The sequence below is a fragment of the Protopterus annectens genome, chromosome 3.part1 (assembly GCF_019279795.1).
Source record: "Protopterus annectens isolate FY-2018-M chromosome 3.part1, PAN1.0, whole genome shotgun sequence".
NCBI lineage: Eukaryota > Metazoa > Chordata > Ceratodontiformes > Protopteridae > Protopterus > Protopterus annectens.
This window is the reverse complement of record NC_056732.1, coordinates 1596670530-1596696908: the sequence shown is the minus strand read 5'-3', so window position 1 is coordinate 1596696908 and position 26379 is coordinate 1596670530. Positions and strand designations below refer to the sequence as shown.

Here is a 26379-nt window from a genome sequence, read left to right as displayed (position 1 = left end):
TAGATCTTTCACATCTGTTGTTATTAAATTGAATTCCTTATCATATACCAAATTGTTAACATTCTCTTGTTAAGGCCAAGAGTCTCTACATATTTGGGGTTCCATGTCAACCTTTTTCTTTAAACAACTATCAACATATTTGGCCAGAGGGTATGTAACAGAGTTCCTACTATTCACAATAGGCCTCAAAGGTGGATTAGTCACATCTTTATGTATTTTGGGATTCCAGATATTATTGGAATTTGCAGAGAAGGCATAGAAAAATAATTATATACATCAATGTTAATTCTAGATTCAGTAAACAAATTATTCACATACATTTTTAACCTGTTGTAAGCTGTATTCAGCTCGTTCAAAGAAACAAGCTTATAGTTGTTAACATCTGATAACATTTCAAGCATTTTATTACTATATTCCTCTGTTTCCATGAACACAAGCCCACCCCCACTTGTCTGGTTTCATAATATGCACTCCACTCATTTTTAACAACTGTAAACCTTCCCATTTATTCAAAGAAAAATTACTTAAGTCCTTAAAATTGGAATTCACCAAAGAAAACACATTTCTATTATCCAACTCACAAATTTGTTCAAATAAAGAAATAACTGGGATCAGTGTTGGATTATACACACTTGCCACCCTGAACTCGGATTGAAAGGTTGATCTCTTAGTAAAAACTGCAAATTCAGTTTTCGAGTGAATAACTTCAGGTTAATTAAAGTCCTGGCTAAATCTCCACTTCAAGACTTATTGTAGATATATAGAAGTGGGCAATAATTTTGCAATAAGGGACCAAAGATTTAACTGCAATCCTTGCAGTGTAATTTATTTAGCTAAATGTCAAGCCTGCCTGAGTTTTTATATTGGCAAGATGGATATAAAGTTTAAAGAATGGTTATACAAACACATTTATAGTATAAGGAAAGGGAAGACCGAGAACGCCTTAGACAACCATGTTACCTTACACCCAGGTCACTCCTTTGTTTTTTGAGTGATTGACCAAGTAGTTAAGGATGTGAGGGGAGGCCCCTTTTCTTTGAAAGTGGAGTTGCTAGAATTAACCTGGTGATTTAGATGTCAGGCTTATGTGTTACCTGGGCTTAATGACATCTGTTCCTTGGTTACTGTGTTGAAACTTAAAAGTTTGTTGAGATGAAGAAGTGTTTCCAAACACACTTGTGGTCATTGCATTTCAGGAGTTCATAGATTTCAATATTGTTCAGGGATTTGTGAAGGCTAGTATTTTTTAACCATTGTTTATCTACTTTTCTCATTGTTTTTGATGTCGTTTTTAGGTATACTTATTTGTGAAATTGTAGTTTTCATGCTCATAGTAATAGTTTTTTATAATAGTTGTTTACATCAGGAAGCAACAACAAAAATGTTTTTGTTTATGTGAATGTTTTTGTTTTAGACCATGATCTGCTTTCTTTGATGAATCATATGACCTATTTCTCTGATGAATCACATGATCTATTTCCAGAGTAACATGTGACTATTTCTTACATCACATGATTGTTTAGGCAAAGTATTTAATGGTCCATTGAACTTTTGAATTTTGTCTGAAGAAGTTTGGTGACAAACCTAATGAAAGCGCTTACTTTATTTGTATTAAAGTACCGATTGTTTTCTGTTTCTTTGCCTTTTTTGTTGATTTAACTACTGGGTAATCAGTTATATCAAACTGCTTAACTGGAATAAACTTAAGTCCTTTTTCAAGTAAAGTTCCAGGAGTTGACAAATGATTTAGGGATTTGTGGGAGTTCAGTAATGTTATCATTCTTTCGAGGTTTATGTGTTTCATTTTGAAGTGAGGGTTCTAAAGCCCTTGCACTTTGACTTCTTTGGATGCAGCCCTCTGCAGGAAGAATCTGAAGCACCTGTAGTTATAGACTTGGAGAGTGGCTGATGGGTGATTGGAAGACTGGGATTCAGGCTCTACTGGTCTAAACAGCTCTGGCTGTTTTGGTCAAGACTACCATGTCCCCAGGCATGGAGAACAGCTGTTGTTACTTTTTCTTGGAAAAAGAGGTTCATGTATGCTTTCCCTCCATCTCCTTTGATCCCAAAAGTCCTTCTGAAGATCAGGAGGGTCAAACCACAAATCTTGTTGATGAGTCCCTTTTGGCCTTGGCTAAGGCAAAAAACCCCTGAGGTATATGGCCTCCGTATGTCCCTATTATACCACTGCCTATCTTGCACTGAGTTCATATGGCTCTTCTTCACAGGATATCCAGTCCATAAATAATACTGCAATAGTGATCAGTCAAACATATTCTGTTATGGTAAGTTCTTACACTTCTCTACTTTCTCCCTTGCCCACACTAGATGTATATATATATATATATATATATATATATATATAGGTTCATAGGTAGGTACTAGGCTGTCAGCCCTGGGGCCTATATAAGCCTAGCCAAAATGGTTCCCTGGCTTTTGCCACCCAAGAAAATTATTTCCCTGTGCCCCTGTCAAGCAGTGCTGCAAAAGTGATCCCCGGGGTGAATTTTCTATTTCCCATCCAGTCGGCAAGATTTTTCTTAAAAAGGGCCAATGAGGAACTTTGCTTGACATTAATGGGTAGTTTGTTCCAGAGTATGGGATGTCTCTGGGACAGGAATCTATCCCTCCAGCATGTTCTGTTTATTGTGGTGACAAGGTTTAGTTCCCTGGAGCATGCGGTTCAGAGAGATTGGGATTTCTTTAAGTGTAGCATGTCTAGCTGTTGAGGACATGCCACACTCCCAGACCTTAGTGGTGTCCCAAAGAGCAACACTAAAGGAGCTAGGAGTAGACAATGAATGGTCCAAGAGCTTTGACATGGCCACAGCAGAGAAATTCATTGAGGACTAGGAAAGAAAGTGGATGTTGAAAACTGAGTTAAAGAACCCTCTCTAAATACTCTTCTTTTCTTGATAACCAGGGGGAGATGTCTGAGATAACAGCACCGGATATAGCACACCATGTCAGGGCTTTCGGTCTTTGGTTCCCAACAAAGTGCTTGAGGGAAGTATACTGGATTCTAAGTGTCTTTGATTTTAAAGATAAACAAATGAAGCATGAGCAGATGTCATGTTCCACACCTAAATAAAAAAGACAGGATAAAAGTGGGAGTTTCTATAAGGTATTTAACATCTACACAAGCACTTCACCATTCTCTCAGATATAAGTCCAAAAAATACTTTTCACAGAGAAAAAGGGAAAAAGGAAGGGAAATCCCCAATGAGGTACTTATCTGCTCAATTACTTGACACTAGCTGACTGACAAACTCCTAAAGATACAGCAAAGAGAGAGTCTTACTGGTACTGTCAATGGCAAGAAAATGCTCTTCTGCCTCCCCTGACATATGGGAACATGGAAGACATGCTGAAGCTTTGGATTTTTGGCCTAATGTCTAATCCTTTGCAGGGTATATCCTATTTTGCATAGAACTGAGAAGGAAAAAGTGCTTGGAAACAGTACCAAAATCACTACAAACCTAAGCACTTGCAGAACCAGCAAACAAAACGCCTCTTCAGGTCAGTGAACCAAAAAGATTTTATTTAACGCCACAAAACAATAACTAGCATTTTCGTCCTTAGACTTCATCAGAATGAATAGTTAACCAAGCTAGTAATCTCCTTAAATAACCCTCCCTTCCCAGTGACAAAACAATTAACCAATTAAAACATTTAGTATAATTGAATCTAGTGCATTCAAAGTGCAACTGTAAAAATGCAACTATAAAAACTCCTAAAACAAATAGTTACTTTTTGCAGTAACAGATTTTTAAAAACATAGAATCACATAATTAATATGTAAATACATACAATGCAGGCTATCAAATGTAATATAATAGAAATAAGTAAAAAAGATGTGTTACACCAAAGTTTTAAATTGTGTTGAAACAAAACCATTGTGGTAAACTAGTAAAACACTGCCATCTACTGGTTAAGAAATAATGCTAAATAGTTTAGCAGATCTAAGTTTAAGGACGGGGCTAAAGAAATATAGTCATTCAAGCCTGGTTCGCTGTTGGCCTCCAAGCTCAACTGCCAAAATAGTTCCCTGTACACTATCGTTGTCTCCCAGGGACCACCTCGAGGGTCCTGTTCTATTTTTTCTATGACAAACAAAACAAAAACTGCATCTTTACAAAGTGTGGTATGTCTAAATAGTGCGTTATTAGTGTCTTGCTTACTAATATCATAGAGATGTTCGTATATTCGACTCTTAAACTTCCTTGTGGTCTTCCCTATGTAGAAGGCTCCACAGGGTTTACAAATGGCGATATATAAGACCTCCATGGTGTTACAGTTGGAGAACGTGTTAGTTTCTAACTGTGTTCCCCTCCATTAAATACAAACTCTCCCCCTGTATAACATGTGAGCATTGGGAGCAAGCCCCACACTTAAAAGTGCATTTCTTCTGCCTACCCTGCTTTGGTTTTCTATATTCCAACATTTCCTTAATATTTTTCCCCTTCCTATAAGTAAATTTCAGGGGGTCCTTGAATAACAAGTCCAAGTCAGAATAGTCCCCAAACTTCCCCCAATTTCTAGAAATAATGTATTTAACCAAATAAGTGTCAGTACTGAAATTCAAGATGAAATTACTACTCCAATTTGTGTCTGGGGTAGGGTATTCTCTGTGTTGGTTACAGTGTGTTCCAATACCCCTAAGATGGGACTAAATCTCCTCCCTCCCCATTTTTACTTCATTCAATACTTCTATTAAAGCAAGGGGTAATTTCTTTCCAAAAACATATCTTTCAGTTTCTTACTTTTTAAGTTGAAGTCCCTATCAAGGGACGTTATCCTACTACTCCTAATGAACTGCCCTTTCAAAATTCCTTTCTTTTGTTTGAAAGGGTGGGCACTAGTGTAAAACAAGTAGGAGTTTGAAAAAGTCACTTTTCTGTAAACATTGGACTTAAATTTTCTGACTTTGGGTATCTTTTCAATCATTACATCCAAATATTCTAAGTGTTCCCTAAATTTAAGGAAGTCAGTAGTACTACTGACGTACTCGATAAATTCTATTAATTTCTCCTCAGGTCCAAACCAAAACATACAAATATCATCCAAGTAACGTCGATAGTATTTCCAATATTGAGAATATACAGAATGAAAAACAAACTGCTCTTCCCAAATGGACAATACCAAGTTAGCGTACATGGGGGCACAACTGGCCCCCATGGCTACTCCACTTGACTGCCTAAAAAACTCACCCTCGAAATACAGAAAATTGTGTCTTAGTACCAAATCCATTAAATCCGTAAACACCAAGATACTGTTTTCGTCAAAACTTCCTTTGGTTTCAAGAGCTTCTTCAAACCATTCTAACCCTAACTTGTGAGGAATGACATTAAATAAATCCTGGATATCTAAAGTAACAAATATGAGTTTGTCACTATATAGGTCATTGTTGATACTTCTCAAAAAATGTCAAGAGTCCTTCAGAATGCCCGCCTGCTCAGACCAGACCCTTTTTAACCTATTTTGCATAGGCTACTGCAACAGTAATCTAATTACAAACATCAGTCATTCCTACCTGCCCAGTTTCTTATGGAGATTCAAATTCCTGGGGGAGGGGGTGGGGGAAGTTTAAAGACAATCTTGGAGTTCTTTTTTAAAAGGCATTATGAATGTCATCTGGCATCTTCACTTGGACGACCATTCCTACTCACCCAGTTTCCTGTTGAGATTAAAATTCTGGGGATGGGGCAGGAAAAGCTTAAAGTTGGTCAGTACATTCACAGTATACATTCAACGTTTTGATAATTATTTCAGGTCTACCTACATTTACTGTAGCCTAGTAAGTCCATTTTGCTAACCTCTAAGTGCTAAACAGAACCTTAACTGAGGTCTGTACACATTGATATGTGACAGAATACAGCTTTGTAATTGGAGAATACCTCCAGTTACATAAACTCTTCTTGTAGTGGGAAAACCCTCTTATATACCTTGATTTTTATAATTGTATTTGTTCCCACCCTACTTAAATAATGCAGGAGGAGGCTATAGGATGAAGCCTTCTACATGGAGACAAAAATACTGTGCTACAATTGTGCTGCATTCTGTCACTCATGTTAGAATAATTTCAGTGACATTATTCTACACATCGGATTGAAGAATAGGAACTGCAATGAACTATCCTTTCAGTAAATGACTGAAGAAGTCGGCTTTCAGAAGTTGGAGCTTCTGTTATTTTCTGTGTTGGGTTTACATGTCTCACATAAAGGCAACACTGTAGTACACCTGTTTCATCAGTGATGGGTATTTTGAGCATGATTTTCCAATCCTGAATACCCGCTTACCATGTATTATTATGTTTGCCACTGCAAAAAAAACCAATAAGTGAATAATACTGCCAAAATGTAACCCATAAAAAGAACTGAAAGCAGTATTCACGATGAACGAAGCCAAGTCCACCAGGTTAACAGTTTTTATTCACTAATTTAAAAGCAAAACACGTATACATCCACCATGAACGCCTTAATAAAACATCCACAAGCGTTTTTGTCATAAAATTGACTTCATCAGATGACCAGCATGATTTAATTCCTTTGATTTATACTTCGACTCAATTATAATCTACCAATAAAATTCCGCCATTCATTAAATAAATATCATTGAATTAAAAAAAGTTAAAATATCACAGTATATTAAACTTGTAATTAGAAAAATTTAAAATAAACTGTTTATACTATTCTAAAAAAAACTCACTTTAAAAATTGTTTAGTTATTAAAACTGCTGTTTAAAATTGTTTGATAAGCAGCAAAAAAAAAAAAAATCCAAATCCTATGCATATTTCAGTTAATAATGTGCTGTTAATGCCCTCTAATGGTAACTAATATTATTACATTCAAAGTTTTGCAGACCTTAGCTTCAATAAAGGTTATTATAGAAATGCAGTCATTTAGACCAGGGGCTTTGTCAGCTTCCAAGGTAACCTGCCACCAAAGTTCTCTAAATTCTATTTTTTCTTCCAAAACCCCCCTCTAATATCACTTTTTACTTGTTCTAAAACAATAAATTTATATTTATAACTAGGACAAACTTTTGTGTGTTTATATAGAGCATTACTTTCCTATTCCACCGAAATTTCATACACATGTTCGTAGATCCTTCTTTTCAGTTTCCTTTCAGTCTTTCCTATATAGAAGGATCTACAGTTTTCACAAATAGCTAAGTATACTATACCTTTTGAATCACAGTTATAATATTCCCCACTATTCACATATCTTCCTCTACTTTCTAAATAAAGTCTATCACTATTTATAATATAGGTACATTGGGTACAATGCCCACATTTATATGTACCTATCCTGTTCTTCCTATGTTCTATCTTGTTTTTATTCTCTATTATAGATCTAATATTTTGGGAATTCTTAAAAATTACTTTCTATGTCAGAAATAGCCACAAATTTCCCCCATTCTTTTAAAAATATATTCTTAACCATACTATTCAATCCATTATATTCAAGTATTAGAGTTTGCTGGAATTCCTCCCCTTCGTGCTCATTACTATTATTATTATTTATACCATTGTTGATGTCTTTCTTCTTATGAATGGGACAAAATTTGTCCAATCTCCCTTTTTCTACTTCGTTCCTTATCCGTGTAATGAATTCCAATGGATAACCTCTTTCTAAAAACATTTTTTCTAGAAATTCACATTCCTTTTTAAAGTCTGCGTCTGTACTTGTCATTCGGCTCCCTTGGACAAATTGTCCCTTCACTATATTTCTTTTACAATGAAAGGGATGGGCACTTTCAAAATGTAAAAAAGAATTGCAAAAAGTAGCCTTCCTAAATATTTTGGTTTTTAAATTTTGTTCATGTTTGTAAATCTCCAAGTCCAAATATTGCACATTAAATTCAGAAATATTATAGGTAAATTTTAAAAAAATAGTTGTATTTCCCATATATTCCATAAATTCTGCAAATTTTTCTCTTCCAGCTACCTAAAAAATTAATATATCATCCAAAAGCCTTCTGTATAACATCCAACAGTTATTAAATACAGAATTTAAAATATATTTTTCCTCTCAATAAGCAAGAATTAAGTTAGCATAAGTAGGGGCGCACGCTGCGCCCATTGCCACCCCCTGTATTTGTTGGAAAAATTCCCCATTAAAATGAATAAAATTATTTTTCAAAACTAATTCCATTAACCAAGTATTTATTAATTTATCATTCTGCGACAAAGCTGAATCTTCATACACTATTTCTTCAAACATTTTTGTGCCTTCTTCGTATGGAATGGAAGAAAACAAATCAATAATGTCAGTAGTGATAAATAATAAATGTTCATTATTCAAACTGTCCGGCATTTCCTTCAACAAATCCCAAGAATCTTTTAAAATACACCTCCTTTTCATCCATACATTTTTTAATTTTTTATCAATAAATTTAGCTAATGGATAAGTTTTTGACCCTTCAGCCGAAACTGTCGGCCTAAAGGGGGGTCTTCTTCACTTTTGTGAATCTTGGGTATACCAAATATCGTGGGGGTTCTAGGTTTATCTACTTTTAAATATTTAAAGATATTATAATCTATTAATTCTTCATTTAACATATCTTCCAAAACCATATCTATTTTATTGTAAGCTATGTTCATTTCATTTAGGGAGACTGTTGAATATCTTGTTTCATCCCATAGAATGGTATTCATTCTACTTTCATATAAAATGCTATCCATAATAACTACCCCACCCCCTTTATCAGGTTTCATTACTCTGATTTTCTTGTTGTTTTTTATTTTGTACATCAATTCACTTTCTTTCTTACTTAAATTAGGTTTAAACCATATTTTATTTTCTTGTTTCCTCACTTCAGATTCAATAATTTTCTCTACATTTTTTAATTGGGGGTGCAATGGGGGGTTATATATACTTTTTCGTCTCAATTCCTTATTGGTTTGAACTTTATTATTGGGAAACTTAATACTTAAGTTAACTTTCCTTAAAAAACTTTTTATATCCAGTATACTACCTGTTACATCTCCTTTCCTGTTAGGTATAAATTTAAGGCCTTTGGAAAATAAATCAAAATGTTCCTTCTCTAAAACTAATTCACTAAAATTATAAATAGTAAAATTATTATACATACATTTATGTTTGTCAATAACAATTTCTTCACCTCCATATGTAATGGGGTGGGGAATCAATAATATTTCCCCCTCCCCCTTCTCCCCCCTCCCTGGAAAATTCTGCTGCTGGGGACCCTGTTTATTTTTCAATCTCTCAGACCTCCTTAGAGGTGGAAATGCTGTATCATAATCATCTCCATCCTCATCATAGATGAATACTCCATCTTCATTACTATCAAAATTATTCTCTCTAACATTATGTTTATATCCATTGTCATGGTTTAAATATCTTCTGTTAGGTATAGGATAGCATGTATGATTCTCATACTCCTTGATATCCCTCTCCAGTTTTTTTATTTTTCTACTCACTAAATTATCACATTTAATGTCTATATCTTTCCTAATATTGTAATATTTTTCCTTTTCTTCTTTAATAGAGAAAATTAAGTCATCCTTAACATGCTGTCATCAATATCCTTTTGTATGGCTTCTTGGCATCTTATATTGTCCTTAATAATTAGTTTTAATACATCTATGCCACATTTATTAAACAATTCTAAAAGTTCCTTATGAAATTCAGTACCCATAACAACATTATTTGGAAATTTGAATACTCGTAGACCCTTAGGGACAATGTCTCTCGATATACATTCCTTTAAGTATTCATTCTCTATGTCCAACATTTTAAATTTATACATTAACTTAGAGAGTTTATCAATCTTATTTCTGTAAGTATCATTTAAACCCTTTCGTTTACTGTTACCATCAATTTTGAACACGTATTTACCCCTTAACCAGTCAGTAGTTTCTTTGTGTATGTTTGTAAACACAGTACCTGAATTCGAGCCCCTTTCGTTACAGGAATTTAGTCCATTGTTAATGTTGTTACTTCCATGGGGGCCAAATCTTGATTCCAAATTTTTAAAAATAGCTGGAGTGTTAGCGGCATTAAAAGTACCTTCATTAACCCCATTATTAGATTCACCAAGGTCGCCGGCTTCAGAAACTCTGCCAATAAGCTCTCCTTGTTTCCAGTTAACAATTCCGCTCCGAGTGTTCCACCCTTCGGTTCTAGAGGAGCGCGATTGGATAACATTGCCGCATATCTCCACAAACGACTGACTGAGTGGAGTAAGTAGTTCAACCAGGGCTGTTAATTGGCCAATCAGTTTCCTCGTTTGCCCTGCTTCGTCCTGCCTCTTAGAATCAGGAAGTGGTGAGCCATCCATCGTGAAGCCACAGAAAATATACCAAAAAAACCAATAAGTGGATAATGCTGCCAAAATGTAACCCAAAAAAAAAACTGAAAGCAGTATTCACGATGAACGAAGCCAAGTCCACCAGGTTAACAGTTTTTATTCACTAATTTAAAAACAAAACACATATACATCCACCATGAACACCTTAATAAAACATCCACAAGCGTTTTCGTCATACAATTGACTTCATCAGATGACCAGCATGATTTAATTCCTTTGATTTATACTTTGACTCAATTATAATCTACCAATAAAATTCCACCATTCATTAAATAAATATCATTGAATTAAAAAAAGTTAAAATATCACAATATATTAAACTTGTAATTAGAAAAAATTAAAATAAACTATTTATACTATTCTAAAAAAAACTCACTTTAAAAATTGTTTAGTTATTAAAACTGCTGTTTAAAATTGTTTGATAAGCAGCAAAAAAAAAAAAAAAATCCAAATCCTATGCATATTTCAGTTAATAATGTGCTGTTAATGCCCTCTAATGGTGACATGTTATTACATTCAAAGTTTTGCAGACCTTAGCTTCAATAAAGGTATTGTAGAAATGCAGTCATTTAGACCGGGGGCTTTGTCAGCTTCCAAGGTAACCTGCCACCAAAGTTCTCTAAATTCTATTTTTTCTTCCCAAAGCCCCCCTCTATGTTTGTCACTGCAACTTTGAGACTTAGTTCATCAATTCCCCCCACCATCACCTTGTTTGGACATTTGGGCTCAAGAAACTGACCTTCAAATAATGTTCATAATGTAGTGCATGTTCTCTTACCTACACCTCTGTTCACTAAAGGTGTTGTGTATTTTGTGTGGACTAGTCTTCTATGTATAACATTACATGCAATGTAGCCAACATCACTCTTTGTGACATATTTTTTGTTTGTTGCATTTGTATCTGAATATAGAATGCTTGCCAGAATTTATCCATTCTGCTTTGCATGCTGTGCAGGTTATGTGTCTGCTTTGCCTCTGGGAATGCGGAATGCTTTGTATCAAATGTATTACTGTAGCTGATGTTTTTCCCTATGGATTTTTACACTGTTAATTTTAGGTTTATTGATCTTAGTGTCATATATATATTGTGCATTACCAATTCTTCCGCTCACCAGGTATGTGCTATGTGTCTCATTCTCGGAGAGATTTTGTGTAGATTGTGGGTTAGCTTTTGTTATTATGACAAATATGTCACAGAAATTTTGTCTGAGACAGTCTGTGTATTCATGTAGTACTGCAGAAAGTCAAACAGGGAGCATTGTAAAATGAGATTTCAAAGCAGTTCTTGTGCGAGTATCATGTATCAGTTCTATATGGCCTATTACTCTAAGAAGAGGGCATCCTGTTTTTCTTCTGCCGTCTGAGAAAATAAAGACCCCAGCACTGGATTTAGGAAGCAGTGTGAGCCTTATTTGGCTTCTTTGCATTGTGATTTACTGCTATGCATTTATGATGGAACTACAAGATAATAATTTTCATTGCTAGTGCTGTGAAAGTAAGACTTTTGAAGCTCTGGGAATGCTTGCTTTGGTAGAGTACATTAAGGGCTGAGGTGGTCAGTGACTTTACAGAGGCCTATCTTTTTATAGTGCAGTTCTTCATGTTACCATTAGTAGCACAGCACCATGTCACATTTCTTTAATAAGTATGTGCTCGAAGATGAACTCATTGTTTTTCCCATTGTTCCCTTGTGAAAATCATAGAGAAAAAAACAAAGACAGATTTAGGCATCATTGTTGTTTGCCTGCATATAACAGAAGCCTTGCTCAACTGACAAATGTTTCTTTTCTCACTCTTTAATTTATTGGAAACACAGAAAGTTAGATAAAATATGATAAGTAGTGCAAGGTGTCAGACAATGCCCAAACTGCACATATAAGATGATCACCAGTAGAGTAATTCTTATTAGTTCTGAATTATGAAGCATTCAAAATCTTAATATGGTCAGTAATATTTTGATATTGTTACTGAAAGGTACCATAATGAAGGTCAGAGTAGACTAGTGACAAGCATATTCTTTCTCTATACTTGATATGCACGGTACTGGCAATATTGACATCTAGGTTTATAGATTCGTAGGTAGTTACTAAGCTTATGTCCAAAGTGACCTTTGAAAAGCTTATCCAAGTAGCTCAAATAATTAGCTAGCACAGACTAGGAGACTATTTCCACATACTGCTGGAGTGAGTTTATGGTCTTCCAGCCACTCTTAAAGCCTAGATTCAAAAGCGGCCAAGGTATTACGCTGATATGCAGGATGAGTGAGTTTTAAAAACAGGGAAAATTGTGGGTTAAGTATATGTAATGCCAGCTAGTGGCATTAATGGGTTGCTGGACATCATTTGTGTAGTTAGTTAAGAACTGATCATGCAATTCCTCTTGCAGACTTTCTTTCATGGTTGCAGAACTGACTCTTGGGAGTCCTGCTTGCAGGAGTCCAAAGGCCAGCTTGCATACCAGAGATCTCACCTTCCCCCTCCTGACTCAGCAGACTCTGTCCCTTCTGACATCAGTATGTGGTAAATCTTCCCAGTCTGACTGAGGTCATTTATGCTATTTATTTCTAGTAACAATTTCTTCTATTAAAGAAGTTTAGTTGTTGTTTTTCTTTCGGCTTTTCCCGGTTAGGGGTTGCCACAGCTGAACTCCAGTCCGCTAATGATTGGCAGTCAATTTTTATGGTGCCAAGGTGCCAGCCCGACACCCAACCTTCAACGAAGGCACGCCCATTCATGCATGTCTTTTGAATGCCATTCGACCGCGGGGAGGACATGCAGACTCCACACAGAAGGTGCTCCAGCTGAGAATGGAACGGGAGAATCTCTTGTTGTGAGGCGACAATGCTACCGCTGCACCACCGCAGCTTCTATTAAAGAAGTTTAGTAGCTATCAGTAATGGGACAGACAGCATATCTCCTCATCCACAACCCAACTAGAAGTCTGAAAGATAATTTGTAAGAAACATTGCATTATCATTTCTTTTTGCTAAGGACAGAATTTCTCATTAGTCTACCACTTTCAGCGTGTGAGAATTTTACTTATTCTGACATCAAACCAGTGAAATACTCAACCTGAGTCCCACTGTCAGGCAGATTTCCAATCGATTTATCATTAAACACAACATGTTTAAAGAGGCATTTGTAGTGATTCAGTGCAAGTTGGGATGATTTCATTTTTATTCACCACTTTGTTTACTTCATGGATTTTCCGTGCAGTGGCATGCTTTATGCTAAATGCCACATCGCAGGAGACAAAGATTGCATCAGAGACGCTTTGATTGGCAACTCAAAGAATCTGTCCTATCATTGCTCTTAATTGAGTATTGTCTGTGCTGGTTGTGGTGTTTATACTGATTAAACCTAGCCATCTTTCCATCTTTAGGGCCAGAATGAAGGTTTTTCACATACTTTTCTTGTTGGATGTATGTGACATCACCATAAGAACTAAGTTCCATGTCTGTGAAGAGAAAATGGTCTTGCTTCTCCAGTCTGGTCTGAAATACAGTTTAGGCAGGATCATTTGAGCCCGGTCCCAAATCAAATCAACATGATTAACAAATTTGAAATCAAATAAAATAAAATAAAAATAAACCATTCTGTCTTAATTATGCCATTTTAGACAGAAGTACATGGTGTCTTTAACCTATTCCATGAAGCAGCTAGCAATCCATATATGCATTTTTTCAACCCATGTTCTCACATTTTGCTTTAATAGGGAGGCAGACTATAGAAGTTATAAGGTAATTCACTTCCCTGAAAGAAAGCAAATAATAGCCATAGAGTATAACTTTCTCTTTGTCTGGCAAGCAGCATTTGTGCTATTATAGTCACTCTGGGCTTCACATTGTGGAGTCTGTAGGAAGCCCCAAAATTTCATTGTCCTTGAAACTTCTAGCCAGTAGGTAAGCAGCGGGATAATGCTGGCAGGCGTTTATTTTATGGTAAGTATCTGTATTGTGGAAACACACTCTTGTCTCACAGCTTTAACTTCACAAACACTATTCTTTTTCTGGTTGCATATCTAATATTGTGTTGCATCATAAAAAAGGATACATCCTGCACTTCAAGCACATCCTTTTCTGGATCTAGATTGCCTTGGGCATCATCCATTGTTTCAGTATAAAGATATTTACCCTTAACAAGTTCGCTGATCCTAAAGTACCTGAGGTGCCCTTATGTTGAGTGTGCTGTGTTGATGTTTTTTGTGTTTCACTGTTGCATTCATCACATTTGGGTTATCTGCCTGCAGGTAGCCCTCAGCTGGCCTGAATACCAGAGTCTTGGATTCCTGTGTTGGATGCTGTCGCTTCTTCCATGACGTCAGGTCATCAGGGGTGTAAAACATGCAGCCGATGCCATTACATTCGTCTTTCTTGCCGCGCAGTGCCTGAAGCAAAAGCAGTTCGCAAGTGCCGATCGGCCGACTCCTGAAATTTTTATTTTCGAGTTTCAGAACCGAAGTTTTCAAAAAAGTTAAGTACCTCGTTGGAGATCCTTTTTCTTGCTCTTAACCGATGTCAGTAAAAGTTAATAATTGTATTACCTGTGGAAATCAAATACCTCATAAAGATTTTCATTTGTACTGCATTTCTTGCTTAGGCCCAGACCACAACGTCCCTCGCTGTTGGTTTTGTGCCTTGTTCATCCCTCAAAATATTCGTCACTGGGCTATATTTGCAGCAAATTATTTTGGTACTCAGTATAACTATCCAGTAATGACTTCGGTAAGCCATCCAACTACCGATATTCCAAAAAAATGTAAGGATAAAGACAGAGACAGACTGCATAGGTCCAAAACTGCAGATGACGTTTCCATTAAGCTAGTCGCCAGTCTGCCAGTACTCAGTGAGGTGCGTTCGCAGCCCCTGATACCCGCTACCTCAGCTTCGCAGGCCTCTACTGAGCCCCATTTGGAGTCCGGTATGCCGTGAGATGCTTCTTTAACTATGGAACCTGCAGATGTCTCTACCTTGGATGGGTCCAGAGCCGCTGTGCAGGCACTGGATTCTGAGGGTGTATTCAGGCCTACAGACTTGCATTTTAAACTGATGCCATCTACTTCATCCAGGCCCAAAACTCGACCCACGCCTAGAAAACCGACATCCAGATCGCATGCTCAAGCCCATATGCCTAAAAAACAAATGCTTAGAATGGCTGAAGATCTTATTACCTTAATTAGGGGAAGCCAGCCTTCCCCCTCTAAGAGACCTAGAACTGATTTTCCTTCTGATTCTTCTGATCAGGAATCTGATATTTCTGTTTCTTCTGATTACCAGGACTTGCCCTTATCTAACTCTGAGGATTCTGATGCAGAGGATTCCATTCCCTCTGCTTCCCCTCCAGAAGATTTTTCTTTTGGTGAAACCTTCCACACTCTTAGGGAGCATTTCCGCTGGGAAAGCCAGGATTACTCTGACTCCAAAAAGAGGCTTAGGGAATTCTTACTCTTCCCTCAACACAGGCCTTTAGCTATCCCTCCTGTTCTGGACATTATAGATTATGCTTTCTTGGAATCTAGCCTTTCTCCAGACACTTTACCTCCAGCTCTCAGAAAACCTGACAGGTATTACAGAGTACCTGACTCTCACAAGGTCCTCTTCAAGAATCCTACTGCGGATCCAGAGACCATTTCCCAAGGACCAAAGGGCATTAAGGCTACTGCTGCTAAAACCCCTACCCCTTCTGATAGAGATTCTAGAGCCTTGGACAGACGTGGCAAGAAGGTATATACTTCTACTACTTTGGCCATTAGGGCTTTAAATTGCCAGTTTCACATGTTAAAGTACCAGCAACATATTATTGGGTTACTTAAACAGAAAATGATGTTGATTCCTGACTCTGCTGAACACAAAGAATTACAGGATTTAAATAATTCTGTAGAACAAGTTGGTAAACGTACTTTGCATTGTGGTTTTGATTCTTTAGAAGCATCTTGCAGGGCTGCTGTCACTGAGTCTGTTCTTAGAAGGCATGCTTGGCTTAAGGAGCAAAACTTTCCAGATCATGTTAAAGCTAAATTACTGGATGCTCCCTTAAACCAAGATCGCCTGTTTGGCAACAAAGCAGAAGTCATCCTCAAAAAGATGGAGGAAAAAGCTAAATCTATGAAAACTGTTAAAGATTTCCTGCAAGTACAGCCTCCCAGATTTAGTAGGCATTGGCCTTCAAAGAATTGGTCCTTTCCAGCCTCTTCCAGGCCTTCTCAGTCCAAACCCAGGAACACCGACCATCTAGGTTACAGTCTCAGGCTACGCACAGCCCTAAACAGTGGGAGGCTCCCACTTCCAAAGCAAGGAGTAGTAAAACACCCCCCTATGGAAAAATAGCACAATGACTTAACCTTAACCCTTCCAAGCCCTGCTCAACTGCCTGCTCCCTTAGGAGGAAAGCTCGCCCTGCATGCAAAAAACTGGGAACTCATTACCCAGGACAAATGGTTTTTGAATATAGTTTCCCGAGGATTCCACTTCCACACCCTACCAACACCAAACGGTTGGCCAGACCTACCCCCAAATCAGTGGGCAGAGGCTCTACAGCAGGTTCTCTCTCTTCTGAGTATCAGGGCTATTCAACCTGTCCCAGCAGAGGAATGGGGACAAGGTTTTTATTCAAGAATTTTCCTGGTACCCAGAAAAGACAGCTGTTGGTGTCCTATCCTGGACCTCTCTATGCTAAACACCTTTTTGGTAATCCCAAAATTCAAAATGCTAACACCTCAACACCTGCTTCCTATGCTAGGCAAAGATGCCTGGTTGGCAACCTTAGACTTAAAGGAAGCGTACCTGCACATTACAATAAGGGAATCTTGCAGGAAATACCTACGCTTCAGGACAGGCTCCATGCACTATCAGTTCTCTGCACTTCCCTTTGGCTTATCTACTGCGCCCAGGGTATTCACAAAGTGTCTAGCTCCAGACGTTGCATTTTGCAGGCAGAGAAGTATTCAAATATACCCATACTTGGATGATTGTCTGATTCAGGCAGAAAGCCGGGACTTGCTATTAAAACATCTGGCATTCGTAAAGAAACTTCTAACCTCACTGGGGTACACCATAAATGAAAATAAATCTCATCTAGTACCCTGCCAACAGATTGTATTCCTGGGAGCAAGCTTGAACACAACTTCCCAGATGGCTTGCCTCACTCCAGAGAAACAAGTTTATTTGACAACCTACTTCAAACTACTGGCCACAAAGACCCAGCTATCTGCAAGGAAAACTCTGCAAGCCCTGGGGTTCATGGCCTCTTGCATTCTACTAATTCCAGATGCAAGACTGCATATGAAGTAACTACAATGGTATCTAAAAAGCCTATGGTGTCAACATTTTCAGGACCTGGAATCAATGATTCCCATCATTCCTTGTATAAAGACGGAGTTCCTTTGGTGGGCAGAGGTCTGCTACCACAACAAGGGGCTCCCTTTCACTGTACTCCCTGCCACCCAAACCCTAACAACAGATGCATCAGACTATGCATGGGGGATTTACTTGGCAGGGCAGTGCATTCAGGGCAAATGGAACTCGAGACAGATGCACCTGCATATCAACCAAAAAGAAATGTTAGCTGTACAGAATTCCCTGACAGCCTTCAAGGACCACATTCTTCCAGGACAATTATTGGTAAAGACAGACAACACCACAGTTATGTGGTACATAAACAAGCATGGGGGAACCCACTCGTACCCTCTCTGCAGACTAGCCATGGCTCTGTGGAACACAGCCTTGAGCTACCAACTACACTTACAGGCTCAATTCCTGCCAGGCAAGCTAAACTGTCTGGCAGATGACCTAAGCAGAAATCTCATGGACCCACACGAATGGCAACTGGAACCAAAAATTTTCAACCTCTTGAGGAACAAATGGAGGACTCCAGAGATAGACCTGTTTGCCTCCCCTCAGAACTACCAATTGGACAAATTCTGCACATGGACCTCCCACAGTCAAGCTTGGAAAGTGGATGCCCTGCCCTTTACCTGGGAAAGCCTCTCGGTTTATGCCTTTCCCCCTCTGCCTCTCCTCTCGAAGGTTCTGCTAAAGATTAAACAGGACAAGCCAAGGACAATACTGATTGCACCAGACTGGCCATGCCAGCATTGGTACCCCCTCTTGCACAGAATGACACTGCTGGAACCATGGCACCTGCCTCAGACCCCTTCCCTGCTGTCCCAGCAGGTGGGCCAGATTCTGCACCCTCAACTTCAAACCCTGAACCTTGCAGCCTGGCTAATTCCTTGAGCTCAACAATAGCACCTCTCAGTAAGCAGGTGCTAGATGTAATTCTGGAGGCAAGGAGGCCTAGTACTAGAGAAAATCCTATGCTGAGAAGTGGAAAAGATACTGTAACTGGAGCCAGACTCAGGGGATGGGCACAATAGTGTCCAGGTTACCTCATATACTTCAGTAATAAACAGAAATGCTCCACAAGGGCCTATCCTTCTCATCAATTAAAATTCATGCCTCTGTCATTTCAGCACATTATAATACTGAACCACCCCTCTTCTCTCACCCCCTGCTAAAGCAATTCCTTAGAGGGGCCAAAAATATAAGACCCCCCAGGAGAGCCCTTACTCCAGCCTGGGACCTTAACTTTGTATTGGAAAAGTTCACTCTCCCTCCCTTTGAGCCAGCTGCAACTGCAGAGTTGAAATTCCTTTCTTGGAAAACAGCGTTCCTTGTAGTCATCACTTCAGCAAGAAAAGTGTCTGAATTACAGGCCCTCATGGCAGTGGAGCCCTTCATTATCTTCCATGCAGACAGGGTTTCCCTCAGGACCAATCCTTCCTTTATGCCCAAGGTTATGTCTAGTGTGGCCCTAAATCAGTCCTTCATTTGCCCACCTTTTTCCCGAATCCACAAAACAAAGGAGAACGAATACTGCACTCTTTGGACGTGCACAGACAACTTAGATTTTATTTGGACAGGACTAAGCCTTTCAGGAAATTGAACAGCTGCTAGTTGGCTTTGCTGCAGGGGCAGAGGGGAAGACCATTTCAAAACAAACCATTTCTAAATGGATAGCCCATTGCATTAATTTCTGCTGTAAGCACCATGGAAAACCTCCCTCACAGGGGATAAGATGACATTCCACCAAGGCTACATCTACCTCTACAGCCTTTCTCAGAGGAGTCCCTAACAGGGACATCCTAGAAGCTGCTACCTGGAGCTCTGTACATACCTTCACCAAGCATTACCACATGTCTGTCTTTTCCAAATCCAGAGCTGGCTTTGCTACTGCAGGCTTGCAGGGCTTAATAGCTGGCCCTAATGCTCTCTAATTTCCTCCTCCCTTCCTTAGCTTTGGGAATCAACGCAAATGTGATGACTGCAACAGTGAAACATGAAGAACATAGTACAGTTGTGTACACTTACCATAAATGTAGATGTTCGAGTGTATTCACTGTTGTAGTCCTGGTTACCCTCCCTCCAGCTCCCTGACTTCTCTTGGCTCTACCTCTCCTTGTTTGGTGTAGTTAAGCTTTCTGGTGTATTTGCTTTTTGATGGGGGTGTACCTTAACATATAATTGCTTCCCATTGTGGGGGCACCTGACATCTGGGGCAAGAAAAACTGATGTAATGGCATTGGCTGCATGTTTTATACCCCTGACGACCTGACGTCATGGAAGAAGACACAGCATCTGAAGCAGGAATCCAAGACTCTGGTATTCAGGCCGGCTGAGGGCTACCTGCAGGCAGATAACCCAAATGTGATGACTGCAACAGTGAAACATGAAGAACATAGTACAGTTGTGTACACTTACCATAAATGTAGATGTTCGAGTGTATTCACTGTTGTAGTCCTGGTTACCCTCCCTCCAGCCCCCTGACTTCTCTTGGCTCTACCTCTCCTTGTTTAGTGTAGTTAAGCTTTCTGATGTATTTGCTTTTTGATGGGGGTGTACCTTAACATATAATTGCTTCCCATTGTGGGGGCACCTGACATCTGGGACAAGAAAAACTGATGTAATGGCATTGGCTGCATGTTTTATACCCCTGACGACCGGACGTCATGGAAGAAGACACAGCATCAGGAATCCAAGACTCTGGTATTCAGGCCGGCTGAGGGCTACCTGCAGGCAGATAACCCAAATGTGATGACTGCAACAGTGAATACACTCAAACATCTACATTTATGGTAAGTGTACACAACTGTACTTTCTCCTTTTTGCCCTTCCTGCATGCCTGTGATTGTGGATATAAAGACTGACAAGACTGATGGGAAAGAAATGTTAGGAAAATTGGTGGGTATTTTGATAAAACAAGTCTCTTCCTCTCCTCTCCTCTCCTGATGTAGAACTCATGAGACACAATTTACAGGGTAAATGGATAAGGACAATTTTTTTTCTTTTCTTAATTATACACAGTAACGGGTACAAAGCTGACAACATTAATTTTTTGAATGAAAGGAATATGATCTCTGGTGTGTGTGTGTATGTGTGTGTATGTGTGTGTGTCCATCTTATTTTGATGTTTATACCTTTTAGGACTGACCGATTTAGAAATGGACTTGTTTTTATGTGATCCCTTAGTTTGAAGAACTGCAAGAAAAACCCAGTCAGTCTAGAAATGTCTCTTGTTTTTTCTTGCAGCTTTGTTTACTGAATGGTTTGTCTGTGCATCCTTTTATCTTTTTGTTTGGATATTATTTGATGAGTTAAATTTAGCATGTTAATATAGGATTGGTTTTCTGAAACGTAATACTCTTCTCTTTAGCATGCACCAAGAATAATTATGCATTAAATTAACACAGGAATACCCAAATGTTCCCTCTTACTGTTCTGACATTTGCTCAGGTGACAGTGAGCAACGTTCTTTGCCTTCATCCATATATTCCTTGTATTTGGGCTTGCATGTGATGAAGCATCTCTCCTGTTTTGGATATTGAGGTTAGCAAGGGTCAAGTTGGCAACATGGATTACTAGGCATCTGTAAAAACAGCACAGACCTTCAACCGATTCTCATCTTATTGCATTTGTTCTAAACTGTCTCCTCCTTTCCACCCTACTTACCTTCTGTTGTTTTCAATGATATATTCTTCAATCCCTGTTACTTTCTTTCCATTTTGTTGTTGTCATTCCCTTTCAACTTTCTCACTATCTTTCTGTTTTAGTACTGTCATTTGCTCTCACTGTAAACTGGACTTGCACTTTTCGTTTTCTATACCTACTCATTTAGCTCAATGTTACCTCTGCTTCTTTGGCTTCTCCTGCAGCCCTGATGTCACCTCTTTGCCACATTTAATTTATCTATGTATTTGTTGTACTAGCTTCCCCATTCTTGTGTGTTTTTATCCTTCTTAGCTCATGTGTAGTAAAACTATATATTAAAGCTTGCTATATGTGTTTGCTTGTATTTGCTATAAATTTTTGTTTGGTTACTTTTCTTTGTATGCTTTCCCTGTATATGGGCATTTGCTCAATGGAACCATCCTGGAAATAAAAAAATAATGTTGTAAGATGTTCAATATTCATGCAGCCAGCAGAAACATCTTCGATAGCACATTGTGATAAAATCTTGTGTTCTGTCTTTCAGATTTTAGACAGCCAGAGTTTGATACCAGTCTGAGTCTTCAGTCATCTGTTTGGTCACAGGAACAGGGTCCAGAAAACAAAAATTCATATCAGTGTACAGTGTGTGGAATGACTTTTCATTATCTGCATCAGCTGACTGTGCATCAGCAGATTCATGCACGTGGGAGACCACCAAAATGTCTGAAATGCAAGAAGAGCTTCTGTCACCATCAGCACCTTACTTTTCACCAGCGGGTGTACACTGAGGAAAAGCCATATAAATGTTCAGAATGTGGCAGCAGTTTTAATTTCTTGAATAAATTGAAAGCTCACCAACTGAGCCACACAGGAGAAAAACCCTACAAGTGTACTGAATGTGGGAGAAGTTTCAGTTATTTGAACAAACTGAAAACTCACCAACGCATACACACAGGAGAGAGACCTTATAAATGTACTGAATGCCTGAAAAGCTTTCGACGTCAGGATCACCTTACAGTTCATCAGTGGACCCACAGAGGAGAGAAGCGTTACAAGTGCAGTCAATGCGATAAGAGTTTTGCGTGTATGTATAATCTCACAGTTCACTTTCGTATTCACACAGGTGAGAGACCTTATCAGTGTGCCCACTGTAGTAAAGGCTTTCGTCGTCAAGAAGACCTTCGGGTTCACCAGCGCATCCACACAGGTGAAAGGCCATACAAATGTGCAGAATGTGGTGCTGCTTTTAGTGACCCTAGTACTTTCAGAAAACACCAGCGTATCCATAGTGGAGATAACACTTACAAGTGCAGCAAATGTGATTGTAGTTTCAGCAAAATGAGTAGCTTAGGAAGACATCAACGAGTCCATTTATTAAAAAGATCTGATAAAGGGCAGAATCTGAACAATGGAACCCTGTCACGTGGTCATTGCATTACCTATCCAGTGTAATTGACAGCAGATTCCCTGATACATACATCTATTTTACTCTTTAAGGGGCTGATAGTTGCGCAGTCATTGAAAACACCAGAAACATAAAGGGACTACCTTCAGTGTAACACAGATGTAGGCTGGCAGCACTTTGTTTTGACTACTTTTCCTCTTAGACTGTATAATTGCTGTTCTATTTTAACAGAAATTAAGCAATATTCTTTGTGATGTGAAATTTTGCGAAGGAGTGCTGACAGGTCAATTAGCAAATTGTATTAAAGCAGTTTTTTTCATGAACATAAACTAGAAAGTGGAAAATAATGCCTGGCTCACTGTAAGATAGCTTTTATAATAAATATAATTGTTTTATACTGAACTTATATTTAATTGATGGTTGAAGGGCTGGGTAAAAAAATGGTCACTCCTCTCCATTTGGCAATCCATATCTGCAGTGTTCACAGATCTCACTGCATTACTTTCGGCTGTTTTGAATTCCACATTGACTAAGAGTGTCACTTTGTTATGTGTTTGCGACTTAAGGCTGTTTGGTGTGAGGGCATTATCCATCAACTTGGCAATGTGGCTTCAAGTTGTTTTCCTCAGTTTTCTTGAAAATGAGCCCTAAAAAGTTGGGAATTGGGTGCTTAAGGAAGATACGGATAAAGCAGGACTGATCATAGGTTATGAGGGTGAAGACCATGTTTTGAGTCCACTTCAAACAGGAAAATAATGCTTGAAATGGGATTTGCACTAAACCCAGAAATGTAGTTTCATTTTGGTGGGAAGCAAATCCTCATTTTAGTGTGAACAATTCACTTTTTAGTGAACTATAGTTAGATTAGTAAAATTAGGTGATACGGCACCTGCCAATGATTATATAACTTACCCCGAGGTTTTGTAGCTTTCAAATAAACTATATTACATAAGAGGATACAAAGAGTTAAATTTATTTCATGGGTGGTAAGGATGGCTCTGTTCTCTCAGATGAATGTTTTGGTGGGCTTCCTTTCTCCTAAATTGTTTCATCTAACATGAATCACTGAAGACCATTTCTGTCAGAAGAGCCATATCCCAAAGCGCCCCCCCCCCCCCCCATGCAGGAGGAAGATAAATTAATAGTGGTTGCTGGTGGCTTCAAAGAAAAGGGGGGATTACCTAAACAACTAAATGGGCTGAGTTAAATTAAATGGGCACAAGTCTTTTATGGTAGGGTCAGCTTTGAGTATGTTCCAGTTTTATATAAGTAACTGGTCATACACTACTGCTTATACTAAATAGTTTTCAAACAGTAGCCTTTCTCTTCACAATGCATGCTAGTGATGCTCTGAGAAGAGAGTTTATGTCAGTCATATCAGATGTTTGAATCAGTTCCACTATAATACCACAAAACTCAACACACAAACTAATTCTTCAAGTTATACCCATGATTTTTAAGTGTAATTTCCAGCCATTACAGAAATTACACAAAAATGTTTTGGAGGGAGTTATTTTTACCTCCCTAGCACCTGACAGTTGGCTGCTTCCAAGTGCCTTTCCTTGATCATTGGGATTACCTATCTCTTCCAGTTTCCATCAGAATTGTTCCCCTATCTTGTGGCCATCAAGAAGATCAAGGTGTCCTGATGCAACTTCATACTGCTGCCTTATTTCTTTTGCCCCTGCATGCAACTAGTAACACCATGGGGGGTGGAACATTCAAAGGATGACAGCTCTGATCTCATCTAACTTTTATAAAGGGTTGATGTTCAGGAGGACACCCTGTCCACCCTCAGAAAGCACCTTGCAGTTGTTTCCCCAGTCTTCACAAGGGAATCTGAGCTGTGACAGTGTGCCCTAATCATGAGGTGCTTCCACATCCCCCAGGATGGTCAAGCTCATAATTCCTCTTGCCAGCACCTCAGACACTTCAGCAGCTAATTGAACCTATGTTACCTAGGCCGTAATCCCTCTACACAGTGGTGCTGTCTGATTCCATGATCATCTTTAATGCATCTCTCTGTAAGCAAAATTAAAAAGACTCAAGTATCAAATATTACTAATGTTCACAGTAATATATTTATGCTTATTTTACTGAAGTATACCCTAACCCTACCAAGCTTAATCAGTAACTAATAAATTGTTTTCAGATAACAGCTTGGGTCAAACAGCTTGGGTCAATCATTTCATCCACAGACTGCACGTGTCCATCAGTTACAGCCAGATTATTGACTGTGTACACCTCAGATGTCTGATTGTGATGAACTGAGTGAATGTCCATGATTTATTTGCTTGTTCAATGTGATGTATTTCACCTCATTGTAATCTGACTGCATTGTAATCAATTGCAACCAAATGCCCATCAGTTACAGTCACTTTGTGTACACATTAAATGTCTGATAAAAAATAGCTACAGTGGTGTATTTTAGCTCATTGTGGTCATACACATACAGTACAACCCCACCACAACCCTCATGCATGCACATTTGACTGCTCATACTTACACGCACACACATCCAGTTATAGCCACTTTATGCACTTTGTTTACTGCATACACTTTAAGTGATTGTGTGATGAAATGTGTAAATGAGTGAAAAATGCAATAAATAGTGGCCACAGTAATGCATTTCAGTTCACTGAAGTTAGGGAGGTACAGTGAAGTCCTTCAACCCCCCCCCCCCCCCGAGCTTGAACCCACATGCACACTTAGGCACATACACATCTGTGTATGCCTGTAGTGCTTGCCAGTGATCAAATAAGTGAATGAGTAAATAAATAAATAAATATTTTTACAGTAGTATTTTCAGCTTCTTGCTGTCAAACACACACAATGTAATCATATGCAATCTCCTGGCATATACGTATACAAATATATATGCCCATCAGTTATAGCCACTTCATTTACTGTGTACATCTCAGTGTCTGTGATCAAATAAGTGAATTGATAAGTAAATAAAGAAGTAAACAATGGTCACAACAATACATTTCAGCTTATTACTGTTAGATGCATACACTACAATCCACTGTAATCCCACTGCACCATATTAAATATATGAAAAAAATGGTAGTGACATTCTTGAATGGAATAATGCAAGTTGGTAAATAGTCACACAGTATTATTATTTAATAATAAAACAATACAGTTAATTATGAAAAAAATGTTTTTCTCCATTATTCTGACATCTTTCCAAGACTGTCCACAACAACCCTCATTATTTCACTTTCTTTCAGGCTGTTTCAGATGCCAGTCACCAGACGCTGCATGAATCAGTGGAAAATGGCTGCTAACTGCCTCATCTAGCAGTCCAACAGAATCACTGTTTCTGGTGCCCCCCCCAAAAAAGAAAATGGCTGTAGTACACTTAATTAGCTGTGAGTGCCAAACTTTTACTGGGGGTTATGTTTAAATGCTGGTCTGCTCAGAAATCATTGAAGCCGAGTAAAACCTAATTTTTTTTCTTTACAGAAATAAGAATTCTGCTTATACTTCTCAAGTATCCAGATTTTCACAAAATGTCCAGATTTTTTGCCTCATACTTTGGGACTGTTCCTCATAAAATTTGTGGTTTTCTGGCAAATTACTGGGATGATCTGAGGACTGACGTCACTATGTAATGACATACATTTGAGTTGCAGACTTAATAGCCTTCAG

General features: G+C 38.5%; 1 protein-coding gene across 2 annotated transcripts in view; it reads left to right on the top strand.

Moving 5' to 3' along the window:
• The window catches only part of LOC122798570 (zinc finger protein 852-like), a 207105-nt gene extending 181969 nt beyond the window's left edge, over positions 1 to 25136 (top strand). For both annotated transcript variants that reach the window (XM_044067628.1, XM_044067627.1), the window contains one exon: positions 21865 to 25136. In XM_044067628.1, coding sequence (XP_043923563.1) covers positions 21865 to 22772 — 908 coding nt within the window. In that variant the 3' untranslated portion in view covers positions 22773 to 25136. The remainder of the gene's footprint in view (positions 1 to 21864) is intronic.
• Positions 25137 to 26379: the final 1243 nt, after the last annotated feature.